The following is a 20371-nucleotide window of genomic DNA, read 5'->3' as shown; positions in this document are numbered from 1 at the left end:
GCCCCACGTCAACTTGACGTCTCCACTGGGCAGGTACACGTCCCGGGAATTCCTCTCGCCGGACAGGTTTCGGAACGCCGCTGTTTTCCACGCAGCGCAAGGTCGATTCCACCTTTTGTCGGAGCGGGGCGAGGAAGAAGAAAACTCGTCCTTTTTCCTCGTGTCTTTTTCCTTCCGTTTCCGGTCACTTCCGTTTCCGGCCACTTCCGTTCAGAAGGGCTCCTGACCCTCCAATCACAACAACCCTTAATATAATACACACGGATAAGCAACCTGAATGGTAATTCACATACATTCACATAAATATGTAACACTCCCCCCCTTCAAGAAAGAAAGTTTGAACCCAGCGAAAACTTTCTTTGCCGGCCAATTTGGAGAAACAAACCAGATAACTCAACCCCCCCCCACATTATCAGTTCCCCCCGGGCACAGTTATCTATCTATAATTCCAGTAATCTCTGTCTGTACGTTTGTACGTCTGTTTGTCTGTGACCGCTGTTTCTCGACAACCACGGGTCCGATATACTTTTAACTTGCCAGGTATATTGCTGGGGACCCGAGGATGTGCCTTTTCAAGGTTTCATATTAATCGGACAAGTACTTACCGAGCTATGGCGATTTAGCCGTTCGCCGTTCGCTTTGGCATTGCGAATGGACCAAACCATTCATGTAAATAGAGGGGGGGGGGGGGGTTCTGTGGTCGTTCGCTTTGGCTTTGCGAATGGACCAAACCATTCATGTAAATAGAGGGGGGGGGGGGGTTCTGTGGTCGTTGCGAATGGATCAAACCATTGTTTTTTTTTTGCAGTTTTTTTTTTTTTTGCAGTTTTTTTTTTTTTGCAAGGAACGGGCACCCACGTACGGGCACGTCCTAGCTTATATATAGTACGGGCATGCCCTAGTCACTTAAAAATAAAGCAACCAAAATTTCACCACAACCCCTCCAGATTACTCCCTCTGGACTAAGTACCAACAACGACATTGTCCCTGCCAAACCAAACTCCATCTCATGACCCTCTGACTTTGACCGTCAGTTTCTTGGGAATGAAGGTTAAGGGGTTGATCAAAGATCCAAAGTTAAGCAACTCGATAGCACTTTTTCCGGGAGGCCAAGCCGAGTATTCACTACATGGATGCCTTTAGGAACGCGGAGTTCACGGTTAGTCCGTGCAGGAAAGTTCTCTACATGGGCGCCTTGAGGAACGTGGAGTTCACGGTTAGTCCGTGCATGAAAGTTCACTACATGGACGCCTTTAGGAATGGCGTTCACGGTTAATTCGTGTAGGAATCTTGGCTCGGCGGCTCCGCCGCCTTCAGTGCTTCAACTTCTCAGAACTTCCCTAATAATTAGGGTGGGACCACTGGTCCCTGTAGTCCCATGAATAGCGGTCTCCTTCTCGGCCACCATTTTGCCAATCCTTCCTTCGGGAGCGGCCATAACTCAGGGAGCCTCCATAATAATATTGATTGCGGCCACCACCAAAACTACCGCCCAGTTGTCCTCTCCTGTAGACCTCTCGACGCCTACGAAATGCCTTCCCTACTGTTATGGTCCGACCCTCCAAATCCTTGCCATTCCAATTCTTCTCTGCCTCTCTGGCGTCTTTTGTGCTGGCAAACGTGACAAAGCCGAACCCTCTTGACTGTTGCGTTTCCCAGTCTCTTACCAACCGCACTTCCCCCAGCGGCCCATATCTGTTGAAGACAGAGGTCAGAACTTCTTCCTCTGTTTTGAAGTTCAGTCCCCCTACAAATAACTTGGCACTTTTGTCGCCATCCCGAGCTGGTGTGGCGTTATTTTCCCTGCTGGGCTCTTTACCAACCCTCTGGTTACCATAAACTTGACCCCCGGCCAAATCATTCCCGATAACCACAGATACACCCTCTACAGGAAGCGTGGCTTGTAAACCGACGGTGACCGGTCCTGACACCAAATCGGACTCCAACTGGATGACCTGAAGGGGAGCACTAACACCGCCCCCGATCCCCTGTAAACGCACACTATCCCCCGTTGCCGTCTCCTCGGACCATGGCAAAATGCCTTCAAGCATTAAAGATTGATGGGCCCCTGTGTCCCTCAATATCCTAACCGGTCTCCGGTTAGTCGAGGCTCCATCCAGTGACACAAACCCCTCTGAAATAAATGGTTGGTAACCCTTTTGATGGCGATTTCTTACGCTAGCCATCGCATTCGGAGTTGGAATAGTCGGACTCCGCTCTGGGTTGTCCCTTTTCATGAGGTAACAACTGGACATCAAGTGTCCAGGTTTCTTGCAAAACGCGCAAGTAGGCCCGGAGGAAAAACTCGGGGTCTGCCTCGGGCCCCCCCGAACTATAAGTTTGTCTTGGGCCCGCATCCCTCTGATTTCGAACCGGTGGGGTATCATAGTTGTCCCCATAATCATCTCGAGGCCGCCGCCATGTATGGTCGTTCTCCGCACCTGCTGTTCCCCACCTCCCCTGGGGAGATCTAGGCGAGGAGTTAGGTTCGTGGACCCCTATTCGGTGGGTTAAGGCATAATCATCTGCCATGGTGGCTGCGTCCCACAACTTTGGTACCTTCTTTTCCTGCAGGTACACTTTGATGTCCTCGTGGACACACTGCTGGAATTCCTCCACCAGGATCAAGTCCCGCAATGTTTCGAAGTCTTTCCCGACTCCTTTTGACTCACACCACCGATCAAACATGTTTTCTTTCACTCTGGCAAACTCCACATGGGTCTCACTCTCCCTCTTCCTGGCATTCCTGAATTTTTGCCTGTAAGCTTCCGGAACCAACTCATAGGCTTTGAGGATGTGCTTCTTCAGTACCTCATAATCTGCACATTGGTCCATTGGTAGCGCCGAATAAATTTCCTGAGCTTTCCCCACCAGCACACTTTGCACGAGTATGGTCCATGCCTCCTCCGGCCAGTTTAATTGTCGAGCCACTTTCTCAAAGTGTGGAAAAAATTTCGCGACTTCTTTCTCACTGAACGGTGGAACCAGCCTCACATGTCTGCCCACATCCCAGGTTTTCTGGTTAGGTGTCGACCCCGTCAGCAAGGGTGGTGCCTCTCCCCGTTCTCTCATTAACTCCAGCTCCTTGAATTTGATTTCTTGCTGAAGCTCCATGTCACGTTCCTTTAATTCCCTTTCCGCTTTTCTCTCCTCTGCTTCGAGGTCCCTTGCAGCTCTCCTTTCCTCTGCTTGTTCCTTTTCTCTTCTTTCCTGGAGTTCTCTTTCCACTCTCCTTTCCTCGGTTCTTTCTTGTGCTGTTTTCTCTTCCAACCTTTCCTGGAGTTCTCGTTCCACTCTCCTTTCCTCTGCTTTTTTGTCTTCTAACCTTTCCTGGAGTTCTCGTTCCACTCTCCTTTCCTCTGCTTGTTTCTCTTCTCTCCTCGCTTCTGCTTTCCTTTCTTCTTCTCTTAACCTTTCCTGGAGTTCTCGTTCCACTCTCCTTTCCTCCGCTTGTTTCTCTTCCCTCCTCTCTTCTGCTTTCCTTTCTTCTTCTGCTCTTTCCTTTTCTGCTTTCCTTTCTTCTTCTGCTCTTTCCTTTTCTGCTTTCCTTTCTTCTTCTTTAATCCGTTCCTGGCTCCGTAATTGCAACTCCAGTTTCCGGAGCTCAACGTCTTCTGGTTCTTCGGGTAGCCACTCCCAGGCTAACTCGTCCCATGTTCCTAATCCCACCATAGATTGTATCACCGTGGCCTGCAACTCTGCCTTCCTCAAATTAGTTCGGACCTCCAAGTTAAAATGTTTGGCCAATTTCAAGAGGTCCGACTTTAGCAACGCTCGGAACTGTGCCTCACTCGGGGTTACCCCAAAGTTCTGTGCCACAAACGCCATGGTGTCTATCGTTACCCCCTGTTAACCTTCACCCAAGACTTTACCCCAATTTCTCAAAAAAGTTACCAATTAATAATTAATTAATAAATTTTAATTAAAAAAAATTATTATTTTATTATTTTATACAATTTTAAATCCCGGACGTAGACCCAATTGCGAAACCGCAAATCGTAATTTGGACGAGCCCCCAATTCTGTTACGTGGTCCCCTCGGTGAATACCTGGTCTCAGTGACCCCCGGAACCATGAGAGGAACTTCGCCAGAAAGCTGTATTATATATGCGCTTTCGCCACGCAAGCCATATGAATTTCACCCAAGAGACAACTGACGTTCAAGGATATATTTCAATGGTAATGATACCAAACAATTTCAATGACACAACCATCAACAATATTTCAAGGCCACAACCACGGAGATTTTCCCCGAGCAATCAACAATACATAATCATCACCAATTCCCAATTCACAATCAATTCCCTATGATTAAGATGGCCATCTTATACATGTGTGTCCCGGTGAGTACTCACACCCCCTTTCGGTCTCTGCTCCTCACAATGTCTCTGGGCCCCTCCTGACCAAGATACTGCTACTGGTCGGCGTCTCCGCACTCGGGCGGTTGAACGAACCCCGGGTGGACGTTTCTCCACCGGGCAGGTATCGTACCAGGCACCGTGGCTGCAGCCCCTCGTGGCCACGCGGAGCGGGTACGGTAGAGCAAGCCAAACCCCACGCCGCTTGCAAGGCGCGTTAGGCCCCAACGTGCGACCCGCACGCGTCTGTTTGGACGGTGCCGCGAACGATTCCAGACGCGGGGTCGATGCACGGCCCCACGTCAACTTGACGTCTCCACCGGGCAGGTACACGTCCCGGGAATTCCTCTCGCCGGACAGGTTTCGGAACGCCGCTGTTTTCCACGCAGCGCAAGGTCGATTCCACCTTTTGTCGGAGCGGGGCGAGGAAGAAGAAAACTCGTCCTTTTTCCTCGTGTCTTTTTCCTTCCGTTTCCGGTCACTTCCGTTTCCGGCCACTTCCGTTCAGAAGGGCTCCTGACCCTCCAATCACAACAACCCTTAATATAATACACACGGATAAGCAACCTGAATGGTAATTCACATACATTCACATAAATATGTAACAATGCTGACATCATCGCATTGCAAAAATCCGCATCGAGTTGGGTGTACCTATTGATAGTTTGAGAGTAGTCTACCACCAAGCGTCTGCGATGGGTAGGGCTGTTCACAACCAGCACCTGAGCTCGCCACGGGGATCGGCTGGGTTCCATGATCCCTTCCTGTAAAAGACGCATGGTTTCCTCGGCAATAAAGAGCCTGTCTGACTGCGAGTATCGTCTAGATTTCATGGCGACGGGTGGGAAATTAGCAGTTAAACTCGGGAATAGTGGAGGCGGTTCGACGGCAATTTCCGCAAGTCTGCATATTGGACTCGGCTCGGGGCCCACGGAGAGCGTGTGTGGACCATCGCATTGCATCTCTAGACGTCTGTGTCTATTCCAGAAGTCGTGCCCCAGAGGTACAACCGCACACAGGTTCAGAAGAGCCAAGAACTTAACATCAGTATAAATCACATCACTGGCAATCATGGTAACAGTACACACTCCACGTGATTGCTGCCACAAGGCCCCCGAGGCCATGTAGACCCGCTGTGTGGCCGGTTCGGTGGCCAAGCCGTGACGTTGCGTGACGTTGGCACACGTCAGAACGGGTGGGGTCCAGCTCCGTGTTCAATTCTGAACCTCCGTGTTCCTCCGAGCGTTGCAGCACTGAGAGTTACTGAAGGGCGGCCGGATGTTTCAGACATGGCTTGGGCAGTTTGCAAAACGCGGGCTTGGTACAAGGCCGTCTTCAAGTCCAGCGTCTCGTTTTCGAGCAAACGTTGACGAATTGAAGCCGACTGCAGACCAGTAATAAAAGCATACCATACCAGGTCATCGGTACCTTGCGCCCGAGCGTTCCGGTATGGCACACTCCTTCCCCAACTGTTTAAGCGCCTGGCCGAATTGATCCAGCGAGTCAGAATTCCCTTGCCGGCGATTGGCCAGAATATGACGAGCGTAAATGGAACTGCGGGGTTTAATGAACAGACTTTTTAGGGCAGTCATGGCCTCGTCATACGTCGGGATCTGCGCGATGTATTTGTCGATTACATGGGAGACGTTGCTGGTTTGGACTCCAAGCTTCTGGGCATCAGAAATGTCCGGAACCAGATCCGTAGAGAGCTGCAGGGAATTCAGCCGATGATTCAGCTGGTCCACAGCATCACTTGCCTCAGGGTCTCCGTTTAACTTTAAGCGGTCCAGGCGAATTAGTTTTTCCATCCTCGTGCGAGTTGAAGCAAATCTTTGATTTCAATAAATTGTGGTGAAAATATGATCATTGGAACCTGTTGCAATTAGCTTTATTGAAATCAATGACGTGGCGTACACCTACACAAGGCACAGCACATAATACCATTACTACAGAATAAAGCGAAAAGCATGTCTCAATCGATATACACCGAAATCCAATGACAGTTCAGCTTACCAAATCTCCCAGGAAGCAAAGCGGCATCTCGCGGCACCTCGTAGCAGCAGATTAAATACGCTAGCCAAGCACATGCCAAGTAAGACAGATAAGAACCCCTTCACTCCTTCCACCAGCGGAATAGCAGTTTGAATAGGGTTTTATTATCACAGAGGGTAAGGCGACCTCGAACATCCCCCTCCCCCCCACACCTGAAGAGGAGGATAAGGAGATCTCTAGCAACCCTCCCCCCCCCCCCCCCCACCCTAAGAGGAGGGTAAGGCGACCTCGAGCATCCCCGCCCCCACCCTAAGGGGAGGGTAAGGCGATCTCTGGCATCCCCCCTCCTCACCCACCCAAAGATGAGGGTAAGGCAATCTCTAGCATCTCCACCCCCCCCCCCCTCACCCCAAGAGGCGGGTAAGGCGATCTCTAGTTTTCAATGGGGAAAAGACAAAGACGAACGGATGTGAAGAAGAGCAGAACAAAGGTAGGAAATACGAATATGATTTATTTACTATTATTTTGTACACCCAAAATAAACCAAGGAGGAGGAAAGATAAGAAAATAAAATACAGAAGAAGAAGACACAGTGCAATTATTAGCTTATATATAACAGTCTTACTTAACCCCAAGGACAAGACAAAGACAGACAACGAGCACTCTTACACGGGGGATGATGGCAGGAACGAATGCTGGAGGTGGATAGCTGGAGGGAGAGGAAGGTCCACGGGAACTGGGTCACGGTCGGGCCGGGAGCGGCAGCCCTGTTCCTCCGCGGCCACGGTCGGCACCGCCGTCAATGTCCAAGCTGCGGTCGTGCGGGCTGCCGCGGGACGAGCTCTGCCGGTTGAGTTAAAGCTGCCTGGTGGAGTCAAAACTGCTTGGTACTGCCTCTGGCCTGGTCTCTCGGTCTTACTCTCGGTCTTTCTCTTTCTTTCTCTTTCTCTTTCTCTTTCTCTTTCTCTTTCTCTCTCTCTCTCTCTCTCTCTCTCTCTCTCTCTCTCTCTCTCTCTCTCTCTCTCTTTCCCGCAGCACTTGACCGCCTGGATGCTCTCTCTCCGACTCCGCCGTATCTCTCTCTCCGACTCCGACTCTCAGAGGCTTACGCACGCACTTTTATTGCGTGCCTCGAGATCAATCCACGGGCTCCCTGGGCATGCCTACCGGGTCGCTCACTGCAGTGCAGGTTGGCTGGCATGGGCTCTTTCGCTCCACCTTTGATGACGATTGGCGGCCAACGCCCTGGATTCGGCCGCTCCTCCCCCTTCTTCTCTGATCTGACCGCGTGTTCAATGGTGGTGTTTTTCGGCGAAAACCACAAAGCAGCAGCGGCGAATGCAGAAAACCGCACGCGTAAAACCGCCCAATGCAGTTGGCAATTGATGCCAAAAGGGGGTTGCCTTTGGAAGTGGAGGCTTTGGGGAATTTGAAAAGGGATTCTACCTTGTTCCAATTTGGTGCAATGCAGTGTTAACTAGTGGGAAGACAGAACCTTAACCTAATACACATAATAAGGAGATAACTACTGAACAAAGGAAATCTATGATTGGCTACGTGATTGTATATGGAATAACTACGGGAACGACCTTTGACCTTTCTACACAACAAATGTGGGAAGGAGGGTGATATTTTACAACAATTAAACACAATTCTCATATCCATAACACTGCACCCTCCTCCTCTTAGGCACGTCCCGGGCCTATTACTTTTACCTTTAGTGTGGCATGTAGGTGTAGTTCCCTCTACATTTAACCTGAACCTGAGTGTGACAGTTTTAAACACAAATAAATATGTCCCGCTGCTGCATTGCACCCTGCCTAACAGACTTACGCCCACAGCTAACCGAATTGCGGCATTGTCTTCAAACTACAACATGAACGATGGGGGAGCATTATTTACAGTTACGCTACTTGTATTTACAAAATGCAACCCAGGACCTGTGATTGTTCTTTTGGGGGGGGGGGGAGACAGCTTGCCCTGCATCGACGCACCATAAAGCACCAAAACGCACCAAAGCACGATCAAGCACCAATAGGTGCACAGTCACCACAGTTCAATAAAAAATAACCAAACAAACCCTTGGTGGTCTTGCTCTGCGGCTCCCTCTGCTGGCTAATGCTCTTCCAGATGTTGTCTTTCTTCTTTGCTGGCGGCCTATTTGGGACATAATAAAATGACATGCACAGAACGTGTCCACTGTTCTTTTTATTTATGGCCCATAGGGCCGACTACGAGTGGTTCACCTGTATGGCATAGGTGCCATGTTACCAAGGTCCGCCAGGAAGATCTCGGGCCATCATGGCCGGTTTCAGCAGAGGGGCCATGCCCCCACCCGTGGGGTCCATAGGTGGTGCTCAGCCACAGACATGTGGTCCATAAGTGGTGCATCGATGCAGACAACTGGTTGTGGGAGTTTTGGGCAAGCAATGGCGGACTCCGCACGCTCCCCTCGGCGCCCAGTGGTGCACAGTCCTCGAGTGGGAGACAAGGGGGGGGGGGGAGAGAAGACAGGTGAGCGAGGGGTAAGGTCACAAGGGTACACATCAAACAAGGCAATGCAAGACGAGGTGTGTACGGAGAGCAAAGTGAGAAAGCCCGTCCCTACCATACGTCACCCCCCCTGTTACCTACTCTACCCTTGCCCTTACCCCATATGTACAAAAATCCAAACTACACATTTACAAATCCGTCACTACTGTCACGTCTTCCCCATATTTCCCCGACACCAAATTCGTCCCCACAATCCCTCTAACCAAAATTTTCCATCACCAATTCATCATCAATCCTCATAAGGAGGGAGAGATGGAACATTAGCACAATGTCACACCCACGTCATGATGCGTCCCACAATCCAAACATTTGCACAGGAAAATAACAAAAACAACCATGGCATGGTGTGGAGCTTTATCACCTCAGGTGAGTGGATGTAGATGGTGCGAGGAGATTCTTAATCCTAACTATCCTCTAAATGACTTTAATACACTTTACACTACCCGGGTCTTTCCCTGCCAAACCATTGGCTATCTTACTCTCTATGGGGTTTTAAGAACCAAATTCCCATTGAACAAACTGTGCTGCTTCATCAATTTGGAGTCTCACTCCCCCGATTCAACTCCCTGTGCCCTTGCACAATTTCAGGACTGGGTCGTGTGACTCTCCCAGCAGGTCTACCCACCTGCACACCTCCACCACTGTAGTTGCCTCCGAGCTTACCTGCTCCTTCCCTAACCTATCTACCTGGGGAAGGCCCTCTGGCGCACTCCCCACTCGGTGCCTTCTGGCACTGGGCTACCCGGGTCCGTCCTCCGGATCCTCGGGCCCCATCCACAACAACTCTAACGGCTCCCAGAGCCAACCTGCGGCCTCACCTGGCCGACATCCTCACAGTGGCGGAGTGCCCAACCAACTACACACACTAAGAGGCCACACGCCCAGCCATTTCCACGTCACTAATGCACCCATCCAAACACCATTCTTCCACCACGCACCACAGATGCCAATATCCAACCACAATTTACCTACTCCCTCTACCTAACTCTTAAACTACCCTCCCCGGGTATTCGTGATGGGGTCCATCCTCCCCATACACACCTTCGCACCATCCACTCCACTCCACAGTTTCCACCATACTCCCTCCACACCATCCATTCCATACTCCATATATTCCATACTCCATTTATTCCATACAACCATGCTCACCTGTATTGGCTCACCTGTGCGATCACTCTTGGTGCTACCTGCACCCTCCTTCCTCCCAAGCTTCCTCAATCATTCAATACAATGCACAACCACAATCGTTCCTCATGCACTGCTCCATACACTTCCACTCTCAATACAACTCACATCTCTCCCACAATACACTGCTCAATACACTTTCGATCCTCAAACACACGGCATCATCTGATCTACCTGGTTTCCCTCTAAAACTTGCGCTTCCCCGTCGCCCCTTACATTATTGCGCTCCCTCGTCATTATCATCCAACTACCCTCTCTATGTCCCCACTACCTGTCCAATGTTGCTACCTAACCTTACCGTTACCTATGGTCAATCTTCTCTAGATCCCTATCATTTTATCCTAACCCTCCCGGGCTAGTTTTCACTGCCAAACCCCATAGCTATTGCTCCTTTGCCCCCGCTGTGAGAGATGGCAGAGTTGCCATCCCACCACAACTAGTATCTCTCACTACCAATTTTGCCCATGTAATTCCAGCCAATCAAAAATTTGCCAATCATTTGCCAATCATTCTACCAATCATCAATCTGCCAATCATCAAATTTTGCTTTTCAAATTCCAACCAATTCTATTCACTATTCCAAATTTCAGATCAAAAACACTATCATTATCACAGTCCGCGATGCTTGAGCCTCGGTGCGTCATTATATTTTCAAAGCTCGGCTTCGCAAAGCCGAGCAATGAATGCGGGTGGTTTGTTGCCTTCAATTGGATCCGTCCGGCATTCACGATTCTGGGGAGGAGGCATGCTCGGGCCGAGATTCCATGCATCATCGCGGCGCGGAACCTTGCGGTCTCCGGCCCGACGACTGAGGCTCGCCTGGTCGGAACCCCGTCCCCGCCAGGGGGCGAAGGTCCGACCCGGCTCCCCTCCCCCGGAATCATGCCGATCGCCGCTCTGACGCGGCTCCGACCATTCAGTGCAGAACCCGGCCCGATTCGTGCGCGACGCTCTGAAGAGCGACGCGCTTACGGTCCCGGCCGGTCCTTGCTGCAAACAAAACGCACCGCGCATGGAGTGCTCGCCTCGGCTATCCGTCGCCCTAACTGCTAACCCGGTTAACGTCGATGCTTCACTTGCATGCTCACCCCACGCGACCCTTTTCACACTCACAAAACCCGGCGTCTCGGCGCCTCCAGTGCATCCCCCACACTCCGTCCATTCCACCACCGCACTCCCTGTTACACAGCACACCTCTCGCGCACCCTCTTGCGCACACTCGCCATTCGCACACTCCTTTAACACACCTCGCGCACCATCTTGCACACTCTCCCCACTCGGTACGTACTCCGTACCACTCAGCATGGGCGTGCACTCTCGCATCCACCCACTAACGCGCTCCGATGTGCCCTCCCGCACACGCGCCACAACCAACTCAGGTGTGCTTCCTCGCACACTCTCGCCGTTCATCCCAAACATGCTTCCTCGCACCCACTCCACCACCAACTCACTCCCCGTGTCACACTCCGTACACCCCGACGGTCATTCTCGCTCGCACTCGGTATCACTCCCACACTTTATAACATGCTCACTCCCCGATGCACACTTTTTCCTCACACGCGTGCCATTTCCACTCACATGGGACCCTTCACCAACGCCCGGGTGCCATATTGACCCCAATCGCGTGACAATTCTTTCTGCGCCAAACATCCTCCTGCTGAAAAACCTCCCCGCACAACATACAGCACGACTCACCTGGGGGATTCTTTTCTCCATGCGCACCTGCAAATCTTCATAAGGATTATTCAGCACAGCATCGTGATGTGAGCAGGGACTTTGCACATTTTCCATCTTTCCCTTCAATTCCCGGGCTACCTCCATCGTCTTTTCAATTTTTACTATACCTATTGCTTTTTCTTTGATGACCGCTGGCTTTATTAAAATTCCCTCTACTTCAGCGGTCGCCGGCTGCCCCATACCCTGAGTCGCGATTTCTACCCCCATCATTTTAACCTCGCTTTTCTCCACTTCGCCCAACCAGCGCTTCTCAACCCGCGTTACCCCGTCGTGCACCCTTGGGACCTGCTCACCCAACCTGCGGTCTCTGTCCCTCTCCACCCACTTTGCCTCATACCTGGCCTTGTCCCTCACCAGTCCCACATTATTGGCCCTCATTTCGTTCGTTATTGCTTCAATTTGGCCCCCCATTCTGTTTTCCATCCCTTTGAAATTATCGTCTGTTTTGACCATAAAGGCCATCATCTGTTTCATAAACAGGTCCAAATTCACCGGTGCTGTGGGCGCCGCTGCTCCAACCACGTGCGAGTCGCTATTTTTTGCCTCTACAACCACGTGCGCGAGAGCGCCATTTTGTGTGCCTGAAACCCCCTCAACCACATCCTCATTTCTCTCCTCCTCCATTTCCCCCACATACATTTCCCTGGGGTCCTGGGTCGACTCTACCCCTTCTATCTCCCCCACCGGCATCCCGTTGCCTTGACCATCCATGGCACGATTTAAAATTTCGATGTTATAACAATCTCGGCCGCTCCAAATTTTGACCACATTTTTTTTTTTTTGATGTTTAAAAATTTGGTTCGGGCCTCGAATCTCACACCCAGACACCAATTGTTACGGAACCCAACATCAGCCTCTGTTCCCCTTACCAAGGGGGGGATTAATCCCCTCATCTCTGAATGACCGACGGGGTCCCTGACGCTGCCCAGCTACCCCCGGAAAGGCAGGTGCACAGCCCCGTTCGTACTGCGGACAGATGTTTAATTGCCGAGCGGTTTTAGCAACTGCGGCACGAACTATTAACAGAAACTAACCCGATTCCGAAACGTTGGCCAAATCGTGCCACAGGTTTTCAATGGGGAAAAGACAAAGACGAACGGATGTGAAGAAGAGCAGAACAAAGGTAGGAAATACGAATATGATTTATTTACTATTATTTTGTACACCCAAAATAAACCAAGGAGGAGGAAAGATAAGAAAATAAAATACAGAAGAAGAAGACACAGTGCAATTATTAGCTTATATATAACAGTCTTACTTAACCCCAAGGACAAGACAAAGACAGACAACGAGCACACTTACACGGGGGATGATGGCAGGAACGAATGCTGAAGGTGGATAGCTGGAGGGAGAGGAAGGTCCACGGGAACTGGGTCACGGTCGGGCCGGGAGCGGCAGCCCAACGGCGGTGCCGACCGTGGCCGCGGAGGAACAGGGCTGCCGCTCCCGGCCCGACCATGACCCAGTTCCCGTGGGCCTTCCTCTCCCTCCAGCTATCCCACTCCTGACACCAGAGCGTGTTACAAAGTGTGGGAGTGATACCGAGTGCGAGTGAGAATGCACGTCGGGGTGTACGGAGTGTGACACGGGGAGTGAGTTGGTGGTGGAGCGGGTGCGAGGAAGCACGTTTGGGATGAACGGTGAGAGTGTGCGAGGAAGCACACCTGAGTTGGTTGTGGTGCATGTGCGGGAGGGCACATCGGAGCGCGTTAGTGGGTGGATGCGAGAGTGCACGCCCATGGTGAGTGGTACGGAGTACGTACCGAGTGGGGAGAGTGTGTAAGATGGTGTGCGAGGTGTGTTAAAGGAGTGTGCGAATGGCGAGTGTGCGCAAGAGGGTGCGCGAGAGGTGTGGTGTGTAACAGGGAGTGCGGTGGTGGAATGGACGGAGTGTGGGGGATGCACTGGAGGTGCCGAGACGCCGGGTTTTGTGAGTGTGAAAAGGGTCGCGTGGGGTGAGCATGCAAGTGAAGCATCGACGTTAACCAGGTTAGCAGTTAGGGCGACGGATAGTCGAGGCGAGCACCCTCCCGAACCTTGCCTCCAGACACAACTCACATGAGTCTCGAAGGCCAACTTTGCCATCCTCATGCAGACAAACAGTTTAACAACACCTGTTACAGTGAATATTTTTCCCTGCTCCCTCCCCTTACTCAGGAGCCATCATTTTGATAAAATCATTTGAGAACACGTCCCAATGGCAATCCATCCTGCTCAGCCTTGCGTGCTCCGAACATAACACTGGATTCCAACCTCCTTCTGTGAACCTGCAACCCCCAACCACACGGGGTGCCAGCCACCCAGATCCCCAGCAACGCATCCCAACTTTAATACAAGACCTCCTCCACAAACAACATCGTCAGGTTGTGATCGACATCCCACATCACCGCAATCGACATCCCACTCATGTCCCCGACAACCTCGGTCTTGGGGGGAGACGGTCGCAGTGCGTGGCATTCCCCTCACGTCACCTACGCCGCCCTCGTTCCCCAGTCCACACAACAGCAGCCCTGTCACGCGACAACATCTACACAGAAAGACCCATCAAAAGTGCCCGCTCCATCAAAATCCTTCAAACCCATCCATCCAAAAATCCATCAGACCCATCAAAAATTTTCTCAGGGCACACACCTGCCTCTTTGAAATCCATGTTTCAGAAATATAACTCCATGGCCTGCTAGACGACCAGACAGACACAGGGACACACATCGGTGATTTATCGCCGGCATTCTCAACCAACTCCCTATTCCTGCCCTAATTTTGGTGGTATGTGTTGACAATCTGTGCATCCTATCCTTTTGACAATCTGTGCATCCTATCCATGGGTTGGCGGCCCTTCCTGTCCGCCCTTGCGTTGCCCTGAGCAACGTCAGTGTCCGCCCTTTGGTGGCCTCCAAATTCTTTATCTCTTTATCTATTTATCTCTCCAAATTCTTCCAAATTATTTATCACCGAACCTGCGAATGTGAGGACACCTCGCATTTTCCAAATTCACTACAAGAATTCCCTACAAGGTTGTTTCAGCCTCTGGCCCAATCGCTGTCCAATATCTACAATATAAATCCCATACAAATTGTTTCAACTCGACTTTCAATGACAACGACTTTTTCCACCAACACACCACCATTAACCTCCCCCTATTATTTATTTATTTTCGTAAATAAACAAATAATAAAAATAACCAGGTCTATTTATAAAAATAGTGGAAATAAATATTGAAAATAAAAATAGAATTATAAAATAGAAAAATAAAAATAAAATAAAGATAATACAATAGTTCTCATATGTCTTACCGTCCCCATCTCATATGTCCAGTCCCCGTTGAAACTTACTCAAAATATCCACCAATATCCACCAATCTTCACCCCCTATGCAAATCGAAGCACCCCGGACAACCAACAACCAATATCAACCACTGTAGCCGCCTTCCCGACTCCAGGCAGCCACACACAGCCACATACATCTCCACCCACGTCACACAAGACAACAGACAACAAGTGTGTCCACCACACAGAAACCTTTGGCAATGCAACAACCGAACTCCCAGACAACCAACAACAAAACATCCAATCCATCTCCATGGCTCACTAAGCAGCCCATTGTCCCTGTCTATCTCTTTTTTTTTTTCCCCCATCTACACTGTTTACAGCGAGTACCATTCATTTTTTTTTTAAGTCACATCACATTAACCACGTGGACCCAGAGCATATGTAATAACCACTCAAACTTAATCCAGCTTCACATACCGATTTCCCAAAAACCTCGTGAAACTTCACCCCCATTCTGGAAAAAACCCTGGACTCAACCCTGACACCCTAAATTATTTTCGGACCAATCTCCAAACAAACCCTTTCTGTCAAAAGTTTTGGAACGCTCTGTAGCCATTCAACTCAAACATCACCACTCTGCCAATAACCTGTATGAAACATTCCAATCCAGATTCCGCTCCAACCACAGTACTGAAACTGCTCTCCTCAAAATCACCAATGACCTTTTCTCTCCTCTGACGCCGGCAATCTCAACATTATTATCCTCCTCGACCTCAACGCCGCCCTTGACACAATCACTCACACCATCCTCCTCATCCTACCTTGACCAGCTTGCGCCTATAAGAAAACCCAAATCAGTTCACTCCCAAGCCTACAAGGACCACCTACAGCACTACAAAGATGCCCCCTTCCGCTCCGCCTGCTACTCTCAAATTATCCACTCTGGCTCCGGAAAACCCAAAAGCACTCTTCTCTACACTAAACAAACTAAATAAACAAACAAATAAATAAACAAACTCTACAACGTGAACAAACAACCTCAAATACAACTACGAACAAACTCCTCAGCGCCCTGAACACCACCACCAGTTCTTCACAGTAGAAAACTGCATCTCCTTCCTTTCATTCTTCCAAAGCAAAATTGACAGCATCTACACCAGCTTAATCACCACAATTCGCTCCCCCTCAAGGTGTCCCCCAAGGTTCAGTTCTTGGCCCAAAACGCTCCTCTTCATCCTGTACCTATCCCCCCTCAGTCACTTAATCCATCGTGCACCATGGCCAACGCACCATGGTCTCCAATTCCACTGCTTCACCGATGACATCCAGCTTTAATCTCCACCAAATCCATCTCCTGACAAACTGCATTACTGAAATAAAATCCTGGCTTCAAATCGACTTCCTCAAACTTAACTATGCTAAATCTGAATTAATCTTCATTTACCCAAAACCGCTTACCAAATCCACCCATAACTTTGCCCCCAACATCGACGGTTTCCCAGTATCCACATCCACTCACAACCGGAATCTTGGCACCATCTTTGACCAAACCCTCTCCTTCGACAAATACACCAAACAGATCACAAAGACAGCCTTCTCTATGGTTCACCCTCGATAATCATCAATAATCACCAAACCTCAATAATCCAATGCGGTCAGAACTCCGCTGCCCGTCTACTCACCCATTCCCGGACCCGTGGCCACATCACCCCCGTCATTATAACTGAAACTGGCTCCTCATTCCCCAGAGAATCCAGTACAAAATCCTCCTCTTGACCTACAAATTCCTCCATAACCTGGCCCCATCCTACTTGACTGACCTCCTCTCCAGACACACTGTAACTCACAGTCAGACAGATAACAGAGGCGTATCACAAGCCCCAACAAAGGACATCACCTATTAAGACGTCCACCACAACAACTTACAAATTTCAGAAACCGATATTCTTCTATCCACAAATTACGTCCACAATTTCAGTTTTAACCAACAATATATTGTTCCTTTTTCCGATTTAACTTCTATATCAATTCGTTGAACTAACATCCAATAGATTGACTCAGCCTGTCGCCCTTTCAAGGCTAGCAAATTCACTCTGACCTCATTCCCATTCCAAATCATTCCCATGATCTCAAATCATTCTCAAACATAGGTCAAATGAACTTCAAAAAAAAGGTCAAATTTCAAACGAAGAAAGGTGCATCTTGCCTCTGCAAGAACTCCCGCCAAAATCCCACAGCCTCTCTTGGGAGGCGTGCTCTACCATCTCCGTGCCTGGAACAATATCCTCCCAGGTACACACATTCCGCTCCCAAGCTTCGTTACACACCTGACCACAGCACCCTCCCTATGTCTTTGCACCGATGCATCTCCAAGATGCATTAGCCATTACGCAACCCATCCACACATCATTCGCCCGGCGTGAACCACGTCAAACCGATAGTTAAAACCTCACATTCCTCCTTCCTCGAATGAGAGTTCGGTTGAAAACGCGACATTTCTGCTCAAATTATTGAACACAGAATCTTGTTGAATTTCCAATACTCTCCCTGCACTGCCCGTGAGGCAGCTTGTCTCACATTATCTGCCCTTAGAACCACATGCATTTTCATAACTTAATCTTACCACCATCGCTCGAATGCAAAGCCAATGTCCGGCGCATCGATCAACACAAATGCATCGATGCATCTTCCAGCCGCCACTCCGCACCTCGATCTTGCAACTGCTATTCTATATTTCATCTGCTCTAGACAACCTCATCTACCTCAATCAGAGATCTCTCTGAATCTCATCATTCACACTGTACCTCACTTACTGTATGAACAAGACTTCCTGTTATTCCATCTTAAACAATGTATTCCTTATTACAATTTACAATGCATGGCATGTCGCAGGCGCCCACCATTCTGACATGGCGTCCAGCACACCGCATAAAACACACACGAACGTCTCCCTTGCTCACTGACACTCAGCAAAGTCGCAATGACCCACAATGCATCTGGGCACACAGCCTCCGAGCAACCTCATAGCAGTATTCTCCCCCTGTGCGGGACACATCCCCTCTGAGAGTAGGCAAGTTATCACCGGCACTCTGAGCAAATCCCATGCTCCGAACCCAATTCAATAAACTCAAAACCCCGGCAGGGCTCGCATTTCCCAATTCCCATCCAATGAAACGGAAATCACGGAAGTAAGTTACCAAAATACCTCCCCTCCAGATCAAAGGTGTGTATTTCGCACCTCTGACAGCATTCCACACCAACAGAACTTTAATTAAACGAACGTCGCCAGGGTCCTCGGATAGACGCTAAAATCGACACACACATGTCAATGACGAATGCACAATACACACGACAAAAATCCGATTTAAATTCAGAGATCGCCGATCGACCTGGCACAACCAACTCAACGCGACAACGCCATGCCGCCCCCCGCCCCGCACCCTCGTGCCTCCACACGAATCCCAACACTCCCACCTTGCGGTTTCCTGCGAGGGCCGTTGCCGCGGCAACCAGCCTGCATGCCGCTCTATTCGGTTCACGGTGGGGTTTACCTCGGGTGGGGACTCAAAACATTGAGCTGTCAAAACATTCAGCTGTCAAAATAGTCAGCTGTCAAAATAGTCAGCTGTCAATCAGTTGGTTATTAACTCATCCCTAGCTCGTAATCATCGCAAAAAACAGGATATCAGACCCTTGACCTCTGACAGGATATCAGACCCCCAGACCCAAAATGCTCTACATGACATAATCATCATCATCATCAAAACATGACATAACATCATCCTAAAGGTGAGCTGCCTCAGGGATATACCAATACACGAGTCGCTAATACACAATGTAATCGTTGATTGCATCTTCTCCTGTCACACCCTGTACCTGTCGCACACCTTACCAGCGGCCTCTCACGAACACCCAGGTCTACACCAACCCCAAGCCGACTGAATCTCCCCTCACACACTTCAATGTGCCCGCCCGCACACCATAAAAGAACCGCCAGACCATCCGTTCGCCTCTCGTCCCAAACAAATAAAAATACACACGTCAATTACCGAACATCACCAGGACCCTCGGATGGATGCCAGAATCGGCAATCCCAGTCTGGATTCCCGCACCGCAAGTGGCCAATCACAATGATTCGAAGCCCACACAGTGGTGTTGCACATCAAGTGGTCATCAAAATCCACATTCGTTCATGTTCCTCATACCACGTGACTGTCAAACCGGCTCGCATTTCATGCGTTTCCTTATATCCGACCAACTTGACACTAACCGCGTACATTACAGCACACGTGGATTCATGCACACCCATCAATCTCAGAGCATCTTGTGCAGCAATTCCCATTCATTCGTATATGTCTCATTTCATTCAGAGGAAAAGGGGATTTGTGGGACAAGGAGAGGAAAGGGGTGAGAAGGGTGAAGCAGGGGAAGGGGGGGGCAGGGGGGCTCGCTGCGCAGGGGGGGGGGTGTTGCCTGAAGCCCCGGGACAGAGCTTTAGGGCTTGGAGGGTAGGGGATCTGTATCTACCTAACCTTCCACGGGTCTTGATCTTCAACGAGCGATATTGGTCGCTCCCTGGCTCGCTTATCTATCTTATTCCTTACTCCTTCTTCCCGCCTTATCCTGCACCTGCAATTAGTTTGCCTGCTTCCTCAGGCCATCGAGAGGCTCGACCGCCTGCACTTTCCGAGAGGCTCATCCGCCTGCACAGCTGTCTACCCTAACTCCTAGAGGCTTGCCCGCCCCACAACTTTCTATGCTAACTCCTAGCTTTCTAGTGTAACTCCTAGAGGTTCGCCCACCTCATCTCAGCTCTCTAACATAACTCCTGAAGAGGTTCGACCACCTCATCTCAACTTTCTGTGTGCTAACCGTATCTTACCTGTCCAGCTAACTGCCAGGTAATCAGGCAACCTTACTCCTTATTCCCGAGAGATCTCTCCTACATATAGCCGCCTAATCAGAGATCTCTCCCACATATATGCTAACTGTACCTTACTTTTGCCGGCGTCCTTATGATGCTTCTAACCTTACTTTCGAAACCAATTTATTCCTTATCCTCGGCGCCCTCTTGGGGCACCTTACTCCCCCATCCCGTAACGTTACCCTGACGAATCCTATAAACAGCTCAGTTGTTCTGGAGCCCAAAAACGGCTCGTTCTTAAATTTTGTTCGAGGATCAGACTCGAAGCAGGAAATGAGCAAACGGCACCGAGCGACAGAGTGAGTTCCAATTTAGCCTAAAATCCCAGTCTATAACAAAATAAACCCAAGGCTC

At 49.9% G+C, this 20371-nt stretch overlaps 2 protein-coding genes and 1 long non-coding RNA gene across 3 annotated transcripts in view; 1 reads left to right on the top strand and 2 right to left on the bottom strand.

The window, feature by feature from the left end:
• LOC137418556 (E3 ubiquitin/ISG15 ligase TRIM25-like) overlaps positions 1–20371 on the top strand; it is a 1139870-nt gene that overhangs the window by 825869 nt on the left and 293630 nt on the right. The gene's annotated exons all lie outside the window — the stretch shown is intronic.
• Positions 1–20371, bottom strand: part of LOC144889696 (uncharacterized) — a 122221-nt gene that overhangs the window by 74034 nt on the left and 27816 nt on the right. The gene's annotated exons all lie outside the window — the stretch shown is intronic.
• LOC144889674 (uncharacterized) lies at positions 861–5324 on the bottom strand. Its single transcript, XM_078770844.1, has 2 exons — positions 3326–5324; positions 861–3205 (listed from the first exon to the last, which is right to left on the bottom strand). The coding sequence occupies exons 1-2, from the start codon at positions 3826–3828 to the stop codon at positions 2179–2181; spliced, it is 1530 nt and encodes a 509-aa protein (XP_078626970.1). The 5' UTR covers positions 3829–5324; the 3' UTR covers positions 861–2178.

The sequence above is a fragment of the Myxine glutinosa genome, chromosome 1 (assembly GCF_964187855.1).
Source record: "Myxine glutinosa chromosome 1, kmMyxGlut1.1, whole genome shotgun sequence".
NCBI lineage: Eukaryota > Metazoa > Chordata > Myxini > Myxiniformes > Myxinidae > Myxine > Myxine glutinosa.
This window is presented reverse-complemented; position numbering and strand designations above follow the sequence as displayed.